Source organism: Carassius auratus, chromosome 28 (assembly GCF_003368295.1).
Source record: "Carassius auratus strain Wakin chromosome 28, ASM336829v1, whole genome shotgun sequence".
NCBI lineage: Eukaryota > Metazoa > Chordata > Actinopteri > Cypriniformes > Cyprinidae > Carassius > Carassius auratus.
The window spans coordinates 11,298,149-11,321,829 of NC_039270.1; the positions used below are offsets into that span (position 1 = coordinate 11,298,149).

The window sequence follows — 23,681 nt, forward strand, 5'->3', positions numbered from 1 at the left end:
TTTTTTTCTCGAGTCAACAGCGCCATCTTCAGGCTAAATGTGATTGTTACCCAAATTTGAAATCTAAAAACCATACGGAAATAAGCTGAACAAACACAGATACAGATTTATACAAATTTACTTTAGTATAATAAAACTGTGAAACTGTAAATAACATTAAATGCAGTTAGGTTGAAGGTGATTTGGTTTACGATAACCTAGTTCAACGCGACAATTTTGTCTATATACTCTGACCAAATTGCATTGAAACCCTTTTTACTCAAAAATTTGCTAGTAAGTTTCAGAAAGTAAGTTTCAGATATCTATCTATCTATCTATCTATCTATCTATCTATCTATCTATCTATCTATCTATCTATCTATCTATCTATCTAACTACATTTAGCACCAATCAACAGAAAACCTTTTAGATAGTCTTTGTCAAAAAGCTGGACTTTGGGCATTTAATAACTTAACATGACTTCCTTTTCTTATTTATGTTGATATTTGCAGTACATACATTATCAAATACTTGTAAGCATAATTTTATGCTAAATATAAATGTAACAAAAAAATAACTATACAGGGAAATGGTTTGTTCAGTTTTTTTTTTTTTTTTTTGTTGTTTGTTTTTTTACTTCTTGCTTCTCACTAAACCAGTGGACTTGTCTAGACTGGCCTGGACTGGAGTTTTGAGGCGGAGTTTGTGTGTGTGACGTGGGTTATGTAACCTCATCTGACACAAGCGAGGCTTTCACTTCCTCAGTAAAATGGAGTTGAATAACTAAAGCAGCCCAGACTGGATTCTTAGTATTTCACATCAGGGTTTTATCAAGACTTCCATTAAACTACATTCTCTGCGCCTTTAACTTCAGAGAAAAGGGGTAAGAGTTCATTTCACAGCTGTCCTGAACATTTACATTTTCATTGCGTTGGAGTCGGTCTTTGTTTACAGGTTGCTTCACTTGTGTTTCATTTAAATTGCCTTTGCCAGTGAATAACGATGAACATGAAGAACGAATAAAGACTGCAGGACACTTTTGGGTCACTGGTTATACACACTGATCGTTATTTTAAGTTTGAAACTCTTTTAAACATTCATACAGGGGCCGTTTATCTTAGAGGGCGACCGCATTAAAGAGTAGCGTTTTTGCTGACGATTGTATGATAATGAGAACTTTGTAACCAGCACGAAGATATACAGCATTAATACATAATGTGTGATGATGTTTCAATATCTCAACCTTTATGCTGTTGGATCAGTTGTATTTCGCTGATCATCATTTGTGTAAACTTTTTTTTTTATTTGAGGTGCAGCGATGGTGCAGAAATATCAGTCCCCTGTGAGGGTTTACAAGTACCCCTTTGAGCTCGTAATGGCGGTGAGTTATATATATATTGTTATTTTTTATTATTATTATTTTATGCACATTAAGGGAGCATGTATGCCAAATCACATCCTTTAAACGTCTGTCTATTGTAGGTTGATCATTATATATATCTTTTTTTTTTTTTTTTTTTTACAGTTTTGTAAATGATACCTGCCACATAGTTGAAACACAATAAGAGTTGATGTAGAATTATCTTTATTTAGTAATATTCTCAAAGCTTGTGCAGTCAGCTGTACTCTGTCTCTAGAGTTACAAGTGACTTGTTCTAGAGTTCACTAAACTTTTAGTTGGGCTGTCAGCTCAAATGCGGGTAAATCTTTAACCTCACAGAGCACGGGTCTCTATTGCTTTATTGCATTATAGCGTTTTAACTGAGGTTTCCTGTGCTTAGCGTTGCAAAATGGATAGTTAACATCCTGATTTCTCACTGGCCAATACTACAGTCCAGCCATAGTAAAATATACATTAATAGTGGATTATTGTCTGCCAAGAGCGTCACAACTTCTAAAACTACTTCTAAAGCACACTTTGAAAGCTCAAGGTTGTTTTACAAGAAAATCTCATAATCCAGTTACATTATATGTGGGACACTTTTGGTGCAAAATATGGATCCTGAAAACCAGTTAACATTCACTGCTACATTGTATCTTAACTTTTGTGTCTGGTTTAAATCTGATAAGAGTGAGATGCTTAAAATTCTGATTAAATTTCTGTTTTAGAAGCTGTTGTAAAGTGCAGATAAACACACGTGACCGAATTAATGTGCATAATTGCTACTGTAAATGATATCTTGTTTGGAGGATAATGAACTATATTGCGGAGAACAATTAATCTTTTTTTTTTTTTTTGGTATGTGTTAGTAATATTTGCGTATGTTAACATCACCATTAGCACTTCGATACACTTAAATCCGTTCACAACTCTTGTGACCTGTTAATATTATCACACCCTTTACACAACCATCAACACTTACAATCACCTGAGAACCCATGTGAACATACATTAGCATATAAAAGAGTATGCATTACAGGCATACTATACTTTACAAGAATAAACTTAAGTGTGAATTTAAAGTAATGTTTTCAGACAATCTACTGACTGTTAATTGCATTTAAATGAAAGGCATGATGCTTTATGATGCACTTACAGTATGACATGAGTACATTTTTATATGCAACTTCTGCCAACAAGTGCTGACAATACTTTTTAGTAAACTAAAATTTACTTAAATGTGATTTATTATTAAAATGTATGTGACGTGTTTAAAAAAAAAATAAGAAATTACATATCGGTAATAAAGTTGCAATTTAGTGTAAAATGTGTGTTAATTAACACTCACATCAAGTGTACTACTTTAAAGCATGACAAAAACTCATTTTAAAATGTACTTTAACAACATTAAACATTTTACTTAAGTGTGCTTAGAAATAGTCATTACTAAACTCTCTTTAAAACAGGCATGTTATTTTATTAATATTAATTTCTTTGCCCATATAGTTGTAAATATCTACTTATACAGTACTATAATTTAAAATATCTACTTTTAAGATTTGAAGTACATTACAAGTGCATATTAAGCACACTTTTCCTAAGGGAAAGAGACATAATTGTAATTAACGTTTAACCTGTGCAGTCACTGCATTAGATAATAAAATATCAAAGCAAGCGTCGATGATAAGACAGTGCTAAAAATAGCGTATAATAATCATAGTCTGGGTTTTCATTTTATTTTGTGTCTTGAGTGAATCTGTTGCAGGCACTAGCATCAATGAAATCTCAAGGCATGATTGATCAGCTGGGTAATTAGGTTACCGTTCACATGCATTGATCCACTCCACCCCCTCATGACATCATTTCCCCTGGCGAAATTACTAATCACTCGCTTTTCAACATTAGTATTGTATATCGATTTTCTCAGATTTGCTGAGTGCACAGCTTGACGTCATAGTTTAGTTAGCACGGGCCACCGCTCGATCTTCACAAGAATCATTCATTGTGTGCTCTCAGCTTCTGCTGCCATTCAATCCTCCTCTGGGGTTTATGTCACAAAGGCTCACAGTGTTATTGTGCTTCTGAAACCGCTGTGGAAGGGGCTTGGATTTTATAAAAGGCTTGTTGCACACAATATAAAGCCGACTTCAACAAATAATCATGTTAGTATAACAAAAAAAAACTTCAGGGATTGTTTTAGAGTTTCATGATTGAAAGAACAGGTTTGAGTAAAATTCACAATTTAAATATGTGGTCCCACTGATTTTTATGATCACATGAAGTGAAATATACTGATTGTTTTTACTGCTTGTGAATGTTTATTGTTCCTCCAATGTGGGCATTTTAGGATAGAAAAATAAATAAAATACAATATAAACATACTTTAGTTGATTAAATAAATTATATTAAATTGTATTTCAAACTGAAAGCAGTTGTGTATATTTTTAAAATTTTATTCTAATATTTTTTTTTTTTTTTTTTTACCATAACTTTGTAAATTGGGCAGAATTATTTAATTATAACTCCGTTCAGCTGCATTACTGTATAATTCTATTGAAATTCAGTAATTAAATATGAATATTAAAGTGCTTTTTGGTTTAATTGCTGCTGTAGCCTTTTCTGTTCCTGAAAGTAGACTTACATGTACAGTCCGGAGGAAACATTTCATTGTTTGATCAATCGCTTTAATGGATGACGTCTATGGACATCTTTACTTAATTGGTTTAACACAAAGGTCGAGATATTGACTGCATTTTAAGGAGGCTACCATATTTAATGTGTAAAGCACATATTTGTGTTCTGTACACAGTTTGCAGGTTTTCTGTGTATGTGTGTATATATATATATATATATATATATATATATATATATATATATATATATATATATATATATATATATATTATAGAATATTGTATCCAGATCACGATTGATATGATCTTCCGCATGACAACTGTTTGTGCAAAAATGACTTACAGATTAACATTTTTGTCAGATCACGTGACAAAAAATAAAGCATACTACTATTCTATAATATATTCTGTTTTATGCTTTCCATTTCAGTCCATTAAGGCACTATTCTGAAGATTATATAGATCATTTACATTTTGCATGTGTGTATACAACGCTGTTTGACTTCTAGCAGGATCTTGTTGCTATTTAATCCATGTGACTCTCTCTCTGGAATAGGAGAGTTCACCTACTTAAACAAATATACTGGAAAGAGCTTGTTCAATGCTTGGCATATTTGCACTGATGGCTAATGCACTGACGTAGATGCAATTCAAAGTGTGTAATGTGACACTAAACTAAACAAAGCACAACAGAATGTTCTCGAGGTATGAATCCTTTTCATTTAACAATAATATGCAAACCTTTCAATGCAGATCATATGTACATATATTTCTTAGAATTAGGGCTGGGTAATTTTTCTGATTTAATGGATAAAATCATGGCAAAACATTAAATTCGATTTATTTATTTATTTTAAATGAGGAATCGTGATTTTAAATAGAAATATTACCAAACATCCGAACTGGACCCTTGACGATATGCAGGGGATAACAGTAAAGAGAAATGAACGATCCAACCGCATGTCAGCGAATGTAATTTACTGCTCACATGTGACGCACTCATATCGCGAAGCGCCATTCACACAGAATGCGCTTTTGTGTTGATAAAGATGCGACACGTGCACGAGGAACAGGAAAAACACTTTCAGAGAAGAAGGGTGTGGAACTTCTCTTAACTTGAGTGTTTTAATGTACGAGACGCTGCAAGAGACGCAACAACAACAGTCAGTCGAGTCCATGTGTACATATCAAAAACAATGGAAAAGTAGCGCAAACGAATAAAAGAAAGCCTGTAAAGAACTACTACTGTATGTCTGATATATCATCTTTGCATCTTGACTGGCTGAAAGCTGCTGTTCAATGTTTTCACAGAACATTTATTAATAGTCTACTGGTGTTATACCACATTATAAGTCAAAAAAGAGCAAGACAAGGAATTTGATTGGATGACAGGACCTTCCAGTGCAGAAGAAAGTATGTAAATAGTGCAAACTATTGCAGGAGACAGTAGGGATGGAGTGTAAAACTAATATAAAAAAATGCATTATATAAGTAGAAATATAGAGAAATGTAACTGTTTAAATGAATGTAAAGATATATTTGCAAGTGTGCGCAGTTTATAAATGTTATTTTTTTGGGAATCTATGTACTGTTGAGGATTGAAGCGTTTTCATTATAGCTAATATTTCTGAACATATAACATGTCGAGGACAAGTTTGTACAGGGTGTGGTTGTAGTATTTGTGTCTTTTCTGCAAAGATATGAGTGATTTGTTTAACATTTACATCATGTTGACAACTTCATGTGTGCTGCACATGGAATAGAACTTTCTTCAAGTAGAGGTTTAACAAAGAAAAAGTTATTTGAATAATGTTGTAGATTTTATTTTATTTTATTTTTATTTTTTTAAGTTGACTAGGTAAAAATAATTAAAAAAAAATTGAGAATCAGTCATACTTTCTAAAAGAAATCTAGGTTTATTTTTATTTTCTTTTCAAATCACCCAGCTCTATTTAGCATATGTCCTATGACAGTGAGAACCGAGAGCGATTAGGGTGTAAATATTGACAGGCACAACTGTGGTTAATTTGTATAGTTGACTTAAGACTTCATGTGACATATTGTACTTGTTAATCCGGTCATATGAGCTACTAAGTCACCTAAAACAATAATATATCACAAGACCAGCGTTCTGTTTTCAAGAACATACATAAGCTATACGAGGGTCATTTGCACAAGGTGAAGTGCACAAATAATATTTTATAGAACATTGCACTGTGTGCCAAAACATCCTCCATGTGTACAGCTACGTTTCTGCTTTATAATCAGTTCAGTATTTTATCATTTTTATCACTGACTTTCTTTTACCCTTTTTCTTTTCTCACACGTGTCTCATCTTTTTTTTTTCTTCCGTAGGCCTATGAGAAGAGATTCCCAAACTGTCCGCTGATACCCATGTTTGTGAACAGTGTCATTATCAATGAGTGTCATAGTGAGGATGGGGCGTCCCAAGTGACTGAGCGCAGATGTACCGTGGACGTCGAGGCACCTCGGCTTCTAAAGAGGGTATGTCATTTTTATTTATTGTTTACAAGCCCAAAATGCCATATTAAGGCCAAAATCCATCATTTAATGTACTTGAACATTTTAATTATTTAGACTTTAAATGGATAAACAGAAATTAGAGAGTTTTTGTTCCAAAGAAGAAACGAAATGTTGACAGAATGATAATTTTTGCATGAACTATCACATTTAGCCATTAAAACCTACCAATATTAGGTAGTTTGTCTGACCCATGACTCTTGTGTTCAGATTGCAGGAGTGGAGTACATTTATTTCATCCAGAAGAACTCTCTGAACCGAAGAGAGAGAACTCTGCAAATAGAGGCCTATAATGAGTCCTTCTCCAGCAGAGTCAACGTATATGAGCACTGCGTCTACACGGTCTGAAGACACATCCTGCATTTTCTCTCACTCTCTTATGGACAAGTTTATGTGTTAGCTGGTTTACGAGGGATTCTGATGTTTATACGTTCCCTCTTCAGGTTCACCCGGAGAATGAAGACTGGACCTGTTTTGAGCAGTCTGCCAGCATGGACATCAAATCCTTTTTCGGGTTTGAGAGCACAGCGGAGAAGATTGCAATGAAGCAGTACGCCACCAGTATAAAAAAGGTGTGTGCTTGACCTTTTTTGACCAATGAAGAGAAGTTTAGTTGTCTCAGTAGTAGTGACAAAACATACAATTTATGACTAGAAAGGACACAGTATAAATCGCACTACCCAGGTGGGATCACCTTTCATCTTGACAGATTGTGTGAATGAATGCAAGCGGAGTGTATGAAGCATGAGAGCATGTCAGGTGAGGCGTGCAGAGTAGTAGAATAGGCTAATAATTAATTATTGATTTAATAATTTGAATTGGTACTTTATAACGAAAATAATATCTTAAAATAAATAGAAGCAGTCTTTTGCGAACACATAATTTCAACCCTGTGAACTCCTGGAAAGTCCAAGGATCCAGTTAACGAATTCAAACAGTGAGTTCAAAACAGTGCTAATGCAGAGAAAGCCCGCTTGATTTCATCAGCGATTACGGAGAGAATAGTGACTTACATCCAGCCGTCAGTAAAATTATTGTTTTCGGTTTGTATTTGGCTTAAAAATAAGAGTGTTTTATTTTGAATGCTGATGATGAGATTTAGCGATTCTGAATGAATCCGTATAGTAGTAAAGGCAGGCGATTCAGTGGACTTTGGCATCTCCCTGTGGTCCCGTTTGGTATCACAGCTTGACTTGTGTTAATTTGTATTGAAAACTTGTATTGATTGATTGATTGTGGCACTATACATGCATTGTGAATTATAAAAAACAAAACAAAAAAACACTTATTTAATATACATACCGTATTTTCCGGACTATAAGTCACTTTTTTTTTCATAGTTTGGCTGGTCCTGCGACTTATAGTCAGGTGTGACTTATTTATCAAAATTAATTTCACATGAACCGAGAGAAATGAACCAAGAGAAAACATTACCGTCTACAGCCGACAGAGGGCGCTCTATGCTGCTCAGTGCTCCTGTAGCCTACATAGAGCGCCTCTCACGGCTGGAGACGGTAATGTTTTCTCTTAGATTCTTGGTTATGACGTAGTTTTGGACTGATGCGACTTATAGTCCGAAAAATACGGTACGTAATTTAATGAATACATTTATGCATTCCACTTCAAACACTGGTTCTACCCATCTCAAAGTATTTCCATCACTGTAGAACGTTTGCACGTAAATAGCAGTAAGGAGAAAAAAAATGAAAAAGCATTGAAAAAAAAAAAAAAAAAAACTTTACTCTTTATACAAAAGATCTGGACCACTTGAACCTTTTTTTTTTCAAGAAGAAGTAAACATTAACACTAAAACATCTGAAACATTCTATTTTATAATTCTTTCACTGAATAAATGTTTACTTTATCTACATCCAGACCGTCATAGCGACTGGCCTGCCAAGTTTCGTATTGATTTATTTTTTTAAGTTCCCCCTTCCTACTTCCTTTATATCTGTTATGAGGATCTGTTTTGCTGTTACGCTGACTTGCGTGCAAGATAAGTTTTCATGTGTATGTGTACCTAAAGCCACTGTTTGCTTGTTTAATTTGTGTAAACTCTCTCTCTCTCTCTCTCTCTCGCTCTCTCTCTCTCTCTCTCTAGGGAAAAGAGATTATTGAATTTCACCTCAAACAGCTGGAGGAGGAGGGCATTACCCACATGCCCCGCTGGGCACCTCCTCCTGCCCCCACCCCGTCTCACGCCCTGCCTGTCAGCTCAGCCAGAGCTATCCCAGCATGCAGCAGCAGAGCTCACCCCGGCTCCACAGACGTCCTGCCAGGCTCTCCGGATGGTGAGATGAATCATAGTGCTCACTATGTGCTCATAAATATAATAATGTGCAGGAGGAAAGAAAACAAAATCTAGTGAGCTGCCTTGCTGTCTGCCGCCTTTCAAAGTACTTTCAAAAAAAGTGTCCTAACTGAAAGAAACCTCTTAGGGTTTTTTGTGATTTATTTGCAGCTCTACACAGTAATCCTCACAAAAACCGCACAGGGAAATCAAATCGCTATTGATTTCAAAATAGATTTTTGTTAGCATGTTGCTAAGCTAATTCCATTATACGCAGAGCATAAAAAATATGCTCTATGTTTTGGAACAGAGCCAATGATCTCTGACACGCTTCTCAACTGTTTGTTGGTTGTGTGCTGTTCACAGATAAGTTAGATGCAGACTACATCTCCCGTTATCTGGGAAAACTGACCCCTTTCCAAGAGAGCTGTCTCATTCGCCTACGACAGTGGCTGCAGGAAACACACAAAGGAAAGGTGAGTGCAACATTAAAATGAAACAAAAAGAAATTAATATTTTTTTATCCAGCAAGAAGGCATTTAGAGGGTCATATGATACTGCTAGAAAGAACATTATTTTGTGTGTTTGGTGTAAATGTGTTAATGATGTTTAAGGTTCAAAAACCACATTATTTTCCACATACTGTACGTTAATGTTGCTCTTCTATGCCCTGCCTTTCTGAAACACTTCACGTTGCATAGTGTATCGTGCTGCATAAACATAAAACCTGCATTTGTGATCGGAGAAATAACAAACAACAAGCGCTACTCTACACAGCTCAGAATTCGCTTTTGAATCATAAATTCTTTAAATATGTAAATGTGTTTACAGACTTTGAGTCAGAAGCACCAGACTGTATTTGCAAAGTTGGAATTGCCCCATTTTATAGAAACAGACACTGGGATTGTAGGCCTTTTCCCTTAAAATGCGCTGCACACATCTGAATATTTTGATTGAACTGTTCTGGAGCAGTGGTGTAAATACTACTAAACCACTTCTAGTTGTGTCCTCTTTTGAAAGGACAAAGAAAGCAGTTTCGCTTTCGCAATGAAACACACAGCATCTCCACAACATGGAGGCAGCAACAATACAGCAAGAATAAAAGTTACGCCTTCCTTCTTTGCATGAAAATTTGGGCAGCATTATGCAAATCTTCCCACATCGTGACGTAGAACAAGCCGTTTTAGGTAGGAGTGGTTGACCCTTAACTTGTATAAAGAGACTTTAGTCTTTTCAACTTAAAAGATCTTCTTTATGTACCAAGAGCTTGTAACACTCCAAGGAGAAAGGAACATCATATGACCCCTTTAAATTGACCAGAAGTCGCACAATATTTATATTTCAAATAAATACTTAAAACTTGAGCGCAACAGTTTTCAAAACTGATAATAATAAGTGCCTCTTGAGCTGCTTAATCAGCATAATAGACTGATTTATGATCACTTTAGATCCCTAAAGACCAGCATGTGCTGCGTTTCCTGCGTTCACGGGACTTTAATCTGGAAAAGGCCAAAGAGGCTTTGTGCCAGACGCTCACATGGAGGAAGCAGCATCAGATAGACTTCCTGTTGGACACATGGCAGTGTCCACAGCTCCTGCAGGACTACTACACAGGAGGCTGGCACCACCATGACAAAGGTCTTTCTCAACTATATGTTTACTTTGACTTTATACATGGCTGTGTGATGCATAATTAATGGAGAGCCTCATAATCCAGGATGTAAATGTTGAATAAAAAGAGTTTGAAACTGATCAAAAAATGCATCTGAGCAAGGTGTTTTCAATGAGGATGTATTAATATTAAAGAAGCAGAAATCTGTGTGGTTATGTGCTTGCTTGGGTGTGTATTGTGTAGATGGACGTCCTCTTTATATCCTTCGACTTGGACAAATGGACACCAAAGGTTTAGTGCGAGTGCTGGGAGAAGAGACACTTCTGAGACATGTAAGATTTCGACTAATTTCTCATCACTCTTCACAATATACCTAGTTTCGAAGCAGCTTGACAGAGGGTCATACTGTTATGTTTGAAACGCCTTAGCAAGTTTTAGTTCAGGGTGACATGACAATATTCACTGACCCCCTTCATCTTTGGTCCAAACTTCAGGTGCTGTCCATCAATGAGGAAGGTCTCAGACACTGTGAAGAGAACACCAAAATATTTGGAAAACCAATCAGGTATTTATGAATACACGTCCAAACCAGTCATGTCTGTACAGAATGGGACGCGTCACAGTGTTTACATTTCGCGTAATGGCCGCTTCTCCTCCTGGGAATGGAGAAAGTTGCATTCTATCACAAAAACAGAGACCACTGTCAAAAGTATGGGAATACTTTAAACAGAGGCCAAATAAAATGGTAAAAAGTTATTGGTATGATCACCCGTAGCTGCTGAAGTAAGTAGGATAAAATAAAAAATAAAAAATAAAGTAAGTCTGTGTTGGTGCTGGTTTCGAGCATGCGTTAAAAGACGGCGCGCTGCGAGACAACAGTCACAAACCACCGATCTACACCGAACTAGCTCCAGATCTCTGGATTCTAGACAGGACTCTCGGCAGCACATCGTACAGCTGTTTAATCAAGGAAATGTGATCGTGTTAACTTGTAACCTGTGTTTACCTATTATGAAAATAAACCATAGCAGAACCCTGACTATATTTTATGGTTTGTGATGCTAAAGAACATTTCATGACGTCTCAGACAACTGTAAATTTGTGGCTACTGTGGTTTAATTATAAACGCTATCGTTAACTCATATTTGCCATAGTAAAATAATTTTCTTTGCCTCTTTATTTTTGTATATTGTAAAAACTTGAATGAATAAAGGTTGAAATATTATATTAGAAGTTGTACTTATATATATATATAATTTTTTTTATCCAAAGGATTAATAAGCTAATCAAAAAAAGTACATTAGATTAATAATTTATTTAAATAAAAATAATCGTTAGATTAGTTGACTAATCGAAAAAATAATCGATAGATTAGTCGACAAAAAATAATCGTTAGTTGCAGCTCTAGATCAAAATGAATTTTATGACTTTGGTTCCAATTCCAACTCCACTCATCAAACTTCTAAATGGAACTGAAGTGAATCAGAATCAGTTCTTGGTGGTCACACATACTATGTGTTTAAGTGATGTCTCTACCCTGATAAGTAATGATTGCTTCTGTGTTTGTGTTGTGTAGTTGTTGGACGTGTCTGGTGGATCTGGAGGGGTTAAATATGAGACATCTGTGGAGACCAGGAATCAAAGCCTTGCTGAGGATGATAGAGCTTGTAGGAGCCAACTACCCTGAGACTCTGGGACGTCTCCTAATACTGAGAGCACCCAGAGTGTTTCCTGTGCTCTGGACTTTGGTAAACACACACAAACATAAGATTTCACATTGTAACACACTTAGCAGATTGAAAGAATGTCAACAGACAGTTGACAATACTGGGAAAGACTGAGATAAGCAGTCTTTATTTAATGTTTGTTAATTGTTCAGTCTACACACTGACCCTTCAGAGTTAAATGTCATGTTAGCGTGGAGTCTTTCTTAATTGCCAGGCTTCTGTAAATGTCATGCTTGCCTGGGCCTTTGTTAGCAGTGCTAATGAAAAACGACCCGCTGATTTCTGTTGCACCCTGTTCTGCACTCAGGTGAGTCCATTCATCGATGAAAACACACGGAAGAAGTTTCTCATCTATGCTGGGAATGACTACCAGGGGCCTGGAGGTCTGGTGGACTACATCAACAGAGACTTCATCCCTGACTTCTTAGGAGGAGACGCTCTGGTGAGTCTGTTGCTGGTGAGATCTGACATGTTTAAACTCTGATCGGTCGAGACACTTTCTGATACAGTGGGGTCACCGAGCTGGAGCGTCAGGCAGATCTGTGCATCATTTGTTTAAAAGAGATAGGACACGTCACACGCTCTTCTTACACCAGCAAGTCATTCTCAAATAATTATTTGCATAATTATATTTAAATATTGTTTTATTTGTGCATATTATGAGAGGTTTGTGTCAAACAGACACTCATCTAATGCATTTCAGTGTTAAACACATGTGAAAAAACAACACTGTTGTATACTTTTAAAAAGAGAACTGAATTATAGATTTTAAAAGAATACACTTACAGGACACGTGTGGCTGTATGTTTATTCAGACAGGCATGAAAACAACCGGATGTCACTCGAATCTAACATTGTTGCTGTTGTTTAATTCAGTGTGATGTTCCTGAGGCTGGTCTGGTTCCCAAGTCTCTGTATCGTACGACTGAGGAGCAGGAAAACGAGGATCTTAAACTGTGGAGTGAAACCATCTACAAGAGCGCGAGTGTGTTGAAGGGAGCTCCACACGAGGTACAGCTCATCCACAGACGATACTCAACAATATACAGTTTCTGCTGTTTACTTCAGATGTGAGAAGTTTATTACACAAACTGTATTTTGATGACCGGCGCCATCTGTGGGTCATAACAAGACATGCAGCGTGAAAGTCAAACACTGTTAGTCTAGCCCTGTAAAAAAATAAAAATACAGCGTATGCTGATTAGGTATTTTTGATGTTGGTTAATTCTGGTTTATGCTGATCCTTTGTCAGTACATGACCAGCATAAAAAAGGCAAAGGGCCAGCATGAACCAGCATCCCAGTGTCAAAACATACCTAACCAGCATATCTGTCATTTAGTGTAAGATGCCCATTTACATTACATTTACATTTACTCATTTAGAAGACGCTTTAATCCAAAGCCACTTACAGAGGAGGACACTGGAAGCAATCAAAAACAACAAAAGAGCAATGATATATAAGTGCTATAACAATTCTCAGATAGGTTAACACAGTACACGTAGCAAGGGATTTTAAATAATACAAAAAAAAAAAAAAAATAGAAAAATGATAGAGCGAGATAGTGTGAGAGGTCTTTTTTATGTAGAATTAGAATAGAATTAAAATAGTGAGTGTTAAAGTTAGAGGGTCAAATAAAGATGGAAGAGATGTGTTTTAAGCCAATTCTTGAAGACGACTTAGGACTCAGCTGCTCGGATTGAGTTGGGGAGGTCATTCCACCAGGAGGGAACATTTAACAGTCCCTCCAGAAAAACACAGATTTTTTTTGTGATTTTTGCGGGCAAAAATCCTTGATTTTGCGGCACGTTTTCTTAAAAAATGCAATATTTTTGCAATTTTATGCGATGAAATTGCGTGAACTTGTAAAAACTGCAGTTTGATGAAAAAGAGAAAAAAGACCTTTTTCTCACTAGGCTACTACCTTAATGTAAAGAGTAATTTCTTATTACTTCCTAATATAAGCAACATACTAAATCACAGAATATTTAAGTTGCAATCTCTTACTGCAACGTAAATTATTTTACATACTACTAATATAATTACATCTGTAAGTTTTTTGTACTGTTCTGTAACAAAAAAGTGCAATCTTACAACTGTAAAGTTGCATCAACTTCTGAATGAAACTACAACAGTGTTAGTAGCAAAGTGAGAAGGGGGTGTTGGGGGAATCACCTTTTTTTCTCTATTTCATCAAACCGCAGTTTTCGCAAGTTCTCGCAATATGATTTGGCTCCACTGTCATGTAACAAATCGGGAAACTGCTTCGCGCGTTCTTTTGCGCTTATTTTTGTTGGCAAAGAATGATTTGCGTGCTTCCAGTTTCACCCTGGTTTCACCGTGGGGTTTGCAGATGATGTTCACGTCACTCAATTACATCACTTCATAAGGTTCCCATGGCAATAGGGGAAAATGGCGCTTTACTTTTGTGAGTTTTTTGCAACGAAAACACAGGGATTATGAAATCATGCTAGCCCCGCATATTTTACTTTCTAAAATCGGTAATTTATGTGGCAAAAGAGCAGCGTATTTAAAAAAAAAATGCGACCCCGCATAAATATGCGGCCTTTGGCTGATTATGCATTAAATCAAGCGATCGCATAATTGCGTTTTTCTGGAGGGACTGAAAATTTAATTTAAAAGTCCGTCAAAGTGACTTTGTGCTTCTTTGGGATGGCACAATCAAGCGACGTTCACTTGCAGAACTCAAGCTTCTAGAGGGCACATAAGTCTGAAGTAATGAATTTAGGTGAAGGGGTGCAGAGCCAGTGGTGTTTTGTAGGCAAACATCAATTCCTTGAATTTTATATGAGCAGCTATAGGTTGCCTGTGCAAATCGATAAACAGGTGTGACGTGTATTCTTTTCAGCTCATTAAAAATTAATCTTGCTGCCATGTTCTGGATTAATTGTAAAGGTTTGATAGAACTGGCTGGAAGACCTGCTAAGAGGGCATTGCAATAGTCAAGCCTGGACAGAACAAGAGCTTGAACAAGGAGTTGTGCAGCATGTTCTGAAAGAAAGGGCCTGATCTTCTTAATGTTGAATAAAGCAAATCTGCAGGATTGGACAGTTTTAGCAATGTGGTCTGAGAAAGTCAGCTGATCATCAATCATAACTCTGTTTTAGCTGTTTTTGAAGGAGTCATGGTTGATGTGCCTAATTGATGTTGAAATTGTGATGAAATTATGGATTTGCTAGAACCACAAGAAGTTCTGTCTTTACAAGATTGACTTGAAGGTGATGGTCCTTCAGTTCATCCAGTAAGAAATGTCAGTTAGACAAGCTGAGATGCGAGCAGCTACCGTCAGATCGTCAGGATGGAATGGGAAGTAGAGTTGAGTGTCAACAGCATAGCAGTGATATGAAAAGCTATGTTTCTGAATGACAGAACCTAATGATGCCATGTAGACAGAGAAGAGTAGTGGTCCAAGAACTGAGCCCTGAGGCACCCCAATTGTTAGATGTTGTGACTTGGACACCTCACCTCTCCAAGATACTTTAAAGGACCTATCTGATAGATAAGACTCAAACTACTGGAGTGCGGTTCTTGAGATGCTCTTTGTCAGTAGGGTTGACAGGATGTTCTGGTGGTTAACAGTGTCAAAAGCAACTGACAGATCAAATGTTTTAAAAAGCACACAACAGTTAGACAAATTGATAATGTTGTTATGGTAGTATGTCCTTTTAGCAGTGGAGACATTAGCAGAGAAGGAATAGAGGAGTGACTGATGCACATTAAGGTCAATAGTATTTTTGGATTTGCGCCAGAAGGGGTGTTACGGGCTGGCCTGGAAGACAAGGGGTAAACAGTGTCTAAACAAGATGTAAGAGTGAAGCAGAAAGTATCAGTGAAGTGAAGTGAAGATGAAACCATTGCAGATAGCCGGGAGGGTGAGAGCGAGCGTAGGTTATGTCGAAAGATGACATGTGGAGGGTTAAGTGATGTGTGAGGGACCATGTTGAGGTTAAGAGTGAGGAGGAAGTGATCCGACGTGTGCAGTGGAGTAACCAGAACATGATCAGTGGAGAAGTGTCATGTATAAATAAGGTCCAGTAAGTTACCTAATTGTTGAGCAGCAGTAGTTGACACTCGGTTGAGATCAAAAGAGGCAAGCAGAGTGTGGAAATCAGCAAACAGAGGTTTATCTAGGTGGATGTTGAAATCTCCAAGCATAACTCAGGAATTACCATCCTCAGGAAAGGTTGAGAGCAACACATCTAATTCATCCAAAAATTTACCTAGTGGTCCTAGTGGTCCTAGGGGTCGATAGACATCGACAAAATGTATTTTAAGAGGTAGGTAACAGTAACTGAATGATATATGCAAAATTTGAGGTGAGGTTCACTTTTTAATAAAAGCATTAAACTTGGTCCAATATTACAGGTTAGAAATGGAGCCATCTCAAAAACGGCTAGTGGTTGCCATGGTGACAATTTGACATTCCGCCATAACCAAATTATGAATTTTGGGTCATATCTCCTGAACCAAACATGATATCAGAGGAAAGGTGATGTGTACCTGTATGTTTTGATGGTCTATGATTACAATGAGAGCATACACAGCAACATAAACTGTTCAGGTGAAGAGTTAATGGTGAAATCAGCAGTGTGAGGAGGAAATAACAGATTTAATAACATACTTAATTTGTGTCCAGGTGCTGATCGAGATCACAGAAGTATCGTCTGTCATTACGTGGGACTTTGATGTGTGTAAAGGAGACGTGATCTTCAACATCTATCACTCCAGAAGAGCTCCTCAGCCAGTTAAAAGAGACGGTCTGAGCGCACACAACCTCGCCTGTCCCGCCGGAAACAACGTCCAGCTGATCGACAGATCCTGGATGCTGGGACAAGACTACAGCATGGTGGAGACGGCCCTGAGCTGCCGAGAGGGAGAGAGCGTACAGGTGCGGAGTCTCATGAACCCTGTCACAACATCAACATGGCTCATATTTCACTACAAAACACACTGCAGGAGATGAGACACACTTCTTTCTGCTCTGATCCACTTCTGTCCCATCAGGGATCTCATGTGACGCGCTGGCCTGGTTTCTACATCCTGCAGTGGCGTCTTTACAGCAGTCCATCATGCACTTCTTCCAGTCGGCCGCGTGTAGATGATGTTCTGGCCTCTCTGCAGGTCTCCTCACACAAATGCAGAGTCATGTATTTCACAGAGGTGCTGCTCTCCACTGACTTCAGGTCAGTATCATTACACCGCAAAGTGCTTAGCATTAAAACACCATTAACTGAAATAGCACACCTTCTCGAAGTATGATCTGGACGTCTGGATGTTTTCTGTAAAGGCGTGTGTGTGTGTGTGTGTTTGTATCAGGGGCTCCATGAGCAGCCTGGAGTCGAGTCACAGCGCTTTCTCTCTGCTCAGTGCCGCCACCAGCTCCTCCAACCAATCACAGACAGAGTCAAGCGTCTCAAGATAGCAGGAAAACAAGACGCTTCTGTGACTGTAGCTCTGCAGGAAATGATGAAGGATCATGTGACGCAGTGAAACATCAAAACACAACAAGCGTCTGCATGAGTGCTGATCTTTAGCATCAAAAACTGCAGGCTTGATGGAAATTATGTGTGTTTATGTATATTGTTACAAATACATTGGTAAATGTTGTTAAAAAACAAATAAAGAAACAAACTAAAAACTTACATTTCAAGCATCAATTGTGAAACAAAATGAAATAAATTATTTTTATATAAAAATAGGTCGTATTGTGTAAATAGTGTGTATTTTCATAAAATCTGTTTTACACTGATTTTCCACAAAAAAAAAAAAAAAACGTACTTTTCAAGGATCAAGTGTGACCCAAAAGTCACAGGTGATAAAAAAGGTGATAACAACTGTATAAATATAGCATAGTATTACAGAATCTCCTCAAAATTCAAAAAAAAAAAAAAAAAAACTAAAAATATTATTGAATAAAAATGTGTTGCTTTAATCTTCCTAAAAACAAAAATTAAGGAATTTAATTCATTTTCATGGGAGAAAAATAGATGATAAAAACTGTTTAAATATTGCGTAGCATTATAAAATCTCCTCAAAATTCAAAATAAAAAACTAAAATAAAATACTGAATAAAAATGTATTACTTTAATCTTCCTAAAAAAAAGAAAAAAACACTTTATTTCAAGCACCAAGTGTGACCCAAAAAAGGAGTTTCATTTATTTTCATGGAAGATAAATAGATGATAAAAACTGCATAAATATTGCGTAGAATTATAAAATCTCCTTAAAATTCAAAATAAAAATATTTTTGAATAAAAATTTATTACATTAATTTTCATAAAAAGAAAGAAAATAATACATAAATAAAAATAAAAACCACTTAATTTCAAGCACCAAGTGTGACCCAAAAATGAAGCAGTTTAGAGTTTAATTTATTTTCATGGAAGAAAAATAGATGATAAAAACTGTATAAATATTGTGTAGCATTATAAAATCTCCTCAAAATTCAAAATAAAAAACTAAAAATATTGTTGAATAAAAATGTATTACTTTAATTTTCCTAAAAACAAACAAACAAACAAACAAAAAAACTTAAATTCAAGCACCAAGTGTGACCGGATTAAAACGGTATAAATATTTCATACTATCATAAAATCGCCTAAAAATTATTAAAAATTAAAAATATTACTGAATAAGAAAATGTATACAATAATTTTCTAAAAAAAAATGGAATCTCTTCAAAATTCTAACAAAAAAAACCGAAAAATATTTTTGAATAAAAATGTATTACTTTAATTTTCCTAAAAAACAATACAAACAAACAAACAACAACAACAACAACAAAAAAACACTTAATTTCAAGCACCAAGTGTGACCCAAACAAGGAGGAGTTTCATTTATTTTCATGTAAGAAAAATAGGTGATAAAAACTGTTTAAATATTGTGTAGAATTATAAAATCTCCTAAAAATTCATGATAAAAATATTTTTGAATAAAAATGTATTACATTAATTTTCATAAAAAGAAAGAAAATAAGAAATATATAAAAATAAAAACCACTTAATTTCAAGCACCAAGTGTGACCCAAAAAAGGAGGAGTTTAGAGTTTAGTTTATTTTCATGGAAGAAAAACAGATGATAAAAACTGTAAAAATATTGCGTAGCATTATAAAAATCTCCTCAAAATTCAAAATAAAAAACTAAAAATATTGTTGAATAAAAATGTATTACTTTAATTTTCCTAAAAAAACAAAAAACACTTAATTTCAAGCACCAAGAGTGACCCAAAAATGGAGGAGTTTAATTTATTTTCATGGAAGAAAAATAGATGATAAAAACAGCATAAATATTGAGTAGAATTATAAAATCTCCTTAACATTCAAAATAAAAAAACTAAAAATATTGTTGAATAAAAATGTATTACTTTAATTTTCCTAAAAAAACAAAAAAACACTTAATTTCAAGCACCAAGAGTGACCCAAAAAGATTAGAGTTAAATTTGTTTTCATGGAAAAAAAAAGGTGATAAAAACTGTATAAATATAGCATAGTATTACAGAATCTCCTCAAAATTCAAAATAAAAAAAACTAAAAATATTATTGAATAAAAATGTATTACTTTAATTTTCCTAAAAAGAAAGAAAATAGGAAATAGATAAAAATAAAAAACACTTAATTTTCAAGCACCAAGTGTGACCCAAAAATGAAGCAGTTTAGAGTTTAGTTTATTTTCATTGAAGATAAATAGATGATAAAAACTGTTTAAATATTGAGTAGAATTATAAAATCTCCTTAAAATTCAAAATAAAAAACTAAAAATATTGTTGAATAAAAGTGTATTACTTTAATCTTCCTAAAAAAACAAAAAACACTTAATTTCAAGCACCAAGAGTGACCCAAAAAAGAGGAGTTTAATTTATTTTCATTGAAGATAAATAGATGATAAAAACTGTATAAATATTTCATACTATCATAAATTCACCTAAAAATTCAAGATAAAAAACTAAAAATATTTCTGAATAAGAAAATGTATACAATAATTTTCTAAAAAAAAAAAAAAAAAAAAAAAAAAAAAAAAAAAATATATATATATATATATATATATATATATATATATATATATATATATATATATATATATATATATATATATATATATATTATTGAATAAAAATGTATTACTTTGATTTATTTTCCTAAAAAAATACAAACAAACAAACAACAACAAAAAAACCCACTTTATTTCAAGCACCAAGAGTGACCCAAAAAGTTTAGAGTTAAATTTGTTTTCATGGAAAAAAGGTGATAAAAACTGTATAAATATAGCATAATATTACAGTATCTCCTCAAAATTCAAAATAAAAAAACTAAAAATATTGTTGAATAAAAGTGTATTACTTTAATCTTCCTAAAAAAACAAAAAACACTTTATTTCAAGCACCAAGTGTGACCCAAAAATGAAGGAGTTTAATTTATTTTCATTGAAGATAAATAGATGATAAAAACTGTATAAATATTTCATACTATCATAAAATCGCCTAAAAATTCAAGATAAAAAAAAAACTAAAAATATTTCTGAATAAGAAAATGTATACAATAATTTTCTAAAAAAATATATATATATATATTATTGAATAAAAATGTATTACTTTAATTTTCCTAAAAAAACAAAAAAACACTTAATTTCAAGCACCAAGAGTGACCCAAAAAGTTTAGAGTTAAATTTGTTTTCATGGAAAAAAGGTGATAAAAACTGTATAAATATAGCATAATATTACAGTATCTCCTCAAAATTCAAAATAAAAAAACTACAAATATTGTTGAATAAAAGTGTATTACTTTAATCTTCCTAAAAAAACAAAAAACACTTAATTTCAAGCACCAAGAGTGACCAAAAATGAAGGAGTTTAATTTATTTTCATTGAAGATAAATAGATGATAAAAACTGTTTAAATATTGAGTAGAATTATAAAATCTCCTTAAAATTCAAAATAAAAAACTAAAAATATTGTTGAATAAAAGTGTATTACTTTAATTTTCCTAAAAAAAACAAAAAAACACTTAATTTCAAGCACCAAGAGTGACCCAAAAATGAAGGAGTTTAATTTATTTTCATTGAAGATAAATAGATGATAAAAACTGTTTAAATATTGAGTAGAATTATAAAATCTCCTTAACATTCAAAATAAAAAACTAAAAATATTGTTGAATAAAAATGTATTACTTTAATTTTCCTAAAAACAAACAAACAAACAACAAAAAACACTTAATTTCAAGCACCAAGTGTGACCCAAAAAAGGAGGAGTTTAATTCATTTTCATTGAAGATAAACAGATGATTAAAAACTGTATAAATATTTCATACTATCATAAAATCGGCTAAAAATTCAAGATAAAAAAACTAAAAATATTACTGATTGAGAAAATGTATACAATAATTTTCTTACAAAAACAAAGGGAAACTTAAATTTCAAGCATCAAGTGTGAGATAAAAATGAAGAGGCTCCGAGTGTTAAATTCTTCACATTAATGTTTTTAATGTACAGCTGCATAAACACTTTTCTCCAGCAGTTCTTTGAATGTAGGTTTCAGACACATGATAATTATAATAATATTAATAATGATGATGATGATGAAGTAATTTTATTCTGAACTCTACACTACAATGACGTGAACTCGTGAAAATAGAGTCAGAGAAATATGAAAGAGCAGTGTAAATATGAGCTGATTCCACACACACACTTGTGTATTTGTCTGTTTGTGTGTGTGACTGAAACATCTTCATGATGATCAGAAACAGGAAACTGATGTTCAACTTCCTGAAGATGAGATTCTCTGGAGTTCAGATTAAAACACACACTTTCACATCATTACACACTCAACCTGTGTGTACTAGTGTGTGTGAGTGTGTGTGAGTGTGTGTGTGTTTAGTGTTTAATGTGACACAGAGACACTGAAGAGTAGTGATAAAGTGTAAATCCAGCGTGTAGAGGTTGAGTGAATGTGTGTGTGAATGTGTGTAAGTGTGTGAGTGTGTGTGTGTCAGAGACGCTGTAGAAGGACAGAGAGCCGCTCGACTCGTCCAGAAACACTGCGACTCTCTTACAGGAGTCTGGAGAAACAGAGATACGAGTCTCTTTATTATTGTGATGAGCAGTGAATCCTTGATCAGAGCAGATCAGACTCCAGGAGATATCATTATGTCCAAACACACAGTCATAACTCGATCCTTTCCTCTGGATTTCTTTATAACACACTGATATATGAACTCCTCCGCTCCGTTCAGTCTCCCAGTAACAGCGTCCAGTCAGTCTCTCTGAACACAGAACCTGAGGACAACGATCAAATCTGTCGGGATGATCAGGATACGACTGATACTCAGAGACACACGTCACCTTTCTGTTCTCCTCAGACAGAACGAGTCGAGTGTGTGCTGTGTTTGGATCCAGTGTGAGATCACAGGCGTCTGAACACAACACACACACATTACAACACACACATTACAACACAACTACAAACAACAAAACTGTGTTTCTGTGTGTGACTTACATTTGTGGCGTCCTGTGATCATGATCTCTCCTCCATGATCCACACTAGAAACACACACACACACACACACACACACACACACACACACACACACACACACACACACACACACACACACAGATCATTTATTAGAGAGAAGTAAACAATGTTTTCACTTTAAATGATATTTCAGGAAGCGCATCATATTATCAGGATGTTGTCACGGTAACTTCTGAGTCTCTAAACTTCGGTTTCATTAGCCGCTAAAATAAAACACTGCACGCTACAAAACCTGATGTTCATCTGTGGACAACAGGCTTACACACACACACACACACACACACACACACACACACACACACACACACTGAGATGCACTCGGGCTATTGCTTGATGGACAGTCGGCTAAACCTGATGTTCAGAAATAATCAGATGAGAAATGTATAACATAATCAGTTTATATTTCTCACAGCAATGTTGAAAAGGAAAGATTTATTCACCCATTTATCAATGTCCATCTAGAGTCAGGTGTACAATCCAGAAACACGCTGAGATTGTTTTTCTAATTTTAATTTTGTCCAGCAAACACTTCTTTTAAACTTAACATTTAAACTGAAACTAGGAAACAATGTCAATGTGCTAGCTGCTTTAAGTCAGTTAAGTGTAGTTTCTTGACTTTTGTTATTATCAAGTCTTGATGTATCACTATACTTCACTTTACTGTGAGAAAACCTGTCCGTGTAAAGAAGTTATCACTTAAAGTACTTTGATAACCATCAACCTGAAAACTGGAGGAACATCTGCAAATGAAATGTTTCTGCTGTTTGTTTTAAGACAAATGGATAAACACCTCGAGTTTTATGAGGAACTATATTCCACTGTTATCAGTAAGAAGGTGAACAGATTAGTCCAATATAATATTAGTTCAGATGTATATTTGCTCTATATGGAAACAGTAATATAATATCCTGAGTTTGGACGTCAGCACGGACAGATGCAGTGTAGCACGACGGCACCCATCTCACATTACAGA

General features: G+C 34.9%; 2 protein-coding genes across 7 annotated transcripts in view; one reads left to right on the forward strand and one right to left on the reverse strand.

Moving 5' to 3' along the window:
* The first annotated feature begins 707 nt into the window (after window positions 1-707).
* Window positions 708-17,825, forward strand: sec14l1 (SEC14-like lipid binding 1). 2 transcript variants are annotated; one of them, XM_026207759.1, is made up of 16 exons: window positions 708-862; window positions 1,290-1,360; window positions 6,349-6,498; window positions 6,745-6,876; window positions 6,978-7,106; window positions 8,636-8,825; window positions 9,191-9,300; window positions 10,273-10,462; window positions 10,680-10,768; window positions 10,931-11,001; window positions 12,013-12,184; window positions 12,471-12,605; window positions 13,040-13,174; window positions 16,820-17,071; window positions 17,188-17,366; window positions 17,500-17,825. In XM_026207759.1, the coding sequence occupies exons 2-16, from the start codon at window positions 1,298-1,300 to the stop codon at window positions 17,603-17,605; spliced, it is 2,103 nt and encodes a 700-aa protein (XP_026063544.1). In that variant the 5' UTR covers window positions 708-862; window positions 1,290-1,297; the 3' UTR covers window positions 17,606-17,825. The 2 variants fall into 2 exon arrangements, with proteins under 2 accessions (XP_026063544.1, XP_026063545.1); XM_026207760.1 differs by having other exon boundaries at window positions 711-862; window positions 1,296-1,360.
* Window positions 17,826-21,637: 3,812 nt separating this feature from the next.
* LOC113046784 (NACHT, LRR and PYD domains-containing protein 3-like) overlaps window positions 21,638-23,681 on the reverse strand; it is a 60,197-nt gene continuing 58,153 nt past the window's right edge. For all 5 annotated transcript variants that reach the window (XM_026207765.1, XM_026207761.1, XM_026207762.1 and 2 more), the window contains 2 exons: window positions 22,670-22,713; window positions 21,638-22,586 (listed from right to left, as the gene is read on the reverse strand). In XM_026207765.1, coding sequence (XP_026063550.1) covers window positions 22,048-22,586; window positions 22,670-22,713 — 583 coding nt within the window. In that variant the 3' untranslated portion in view covers window positions 21,638-22,047. The remainder of the gene's footprint in view (window positions 22,587-22,669; window positions 22,714-23,681) is intronic.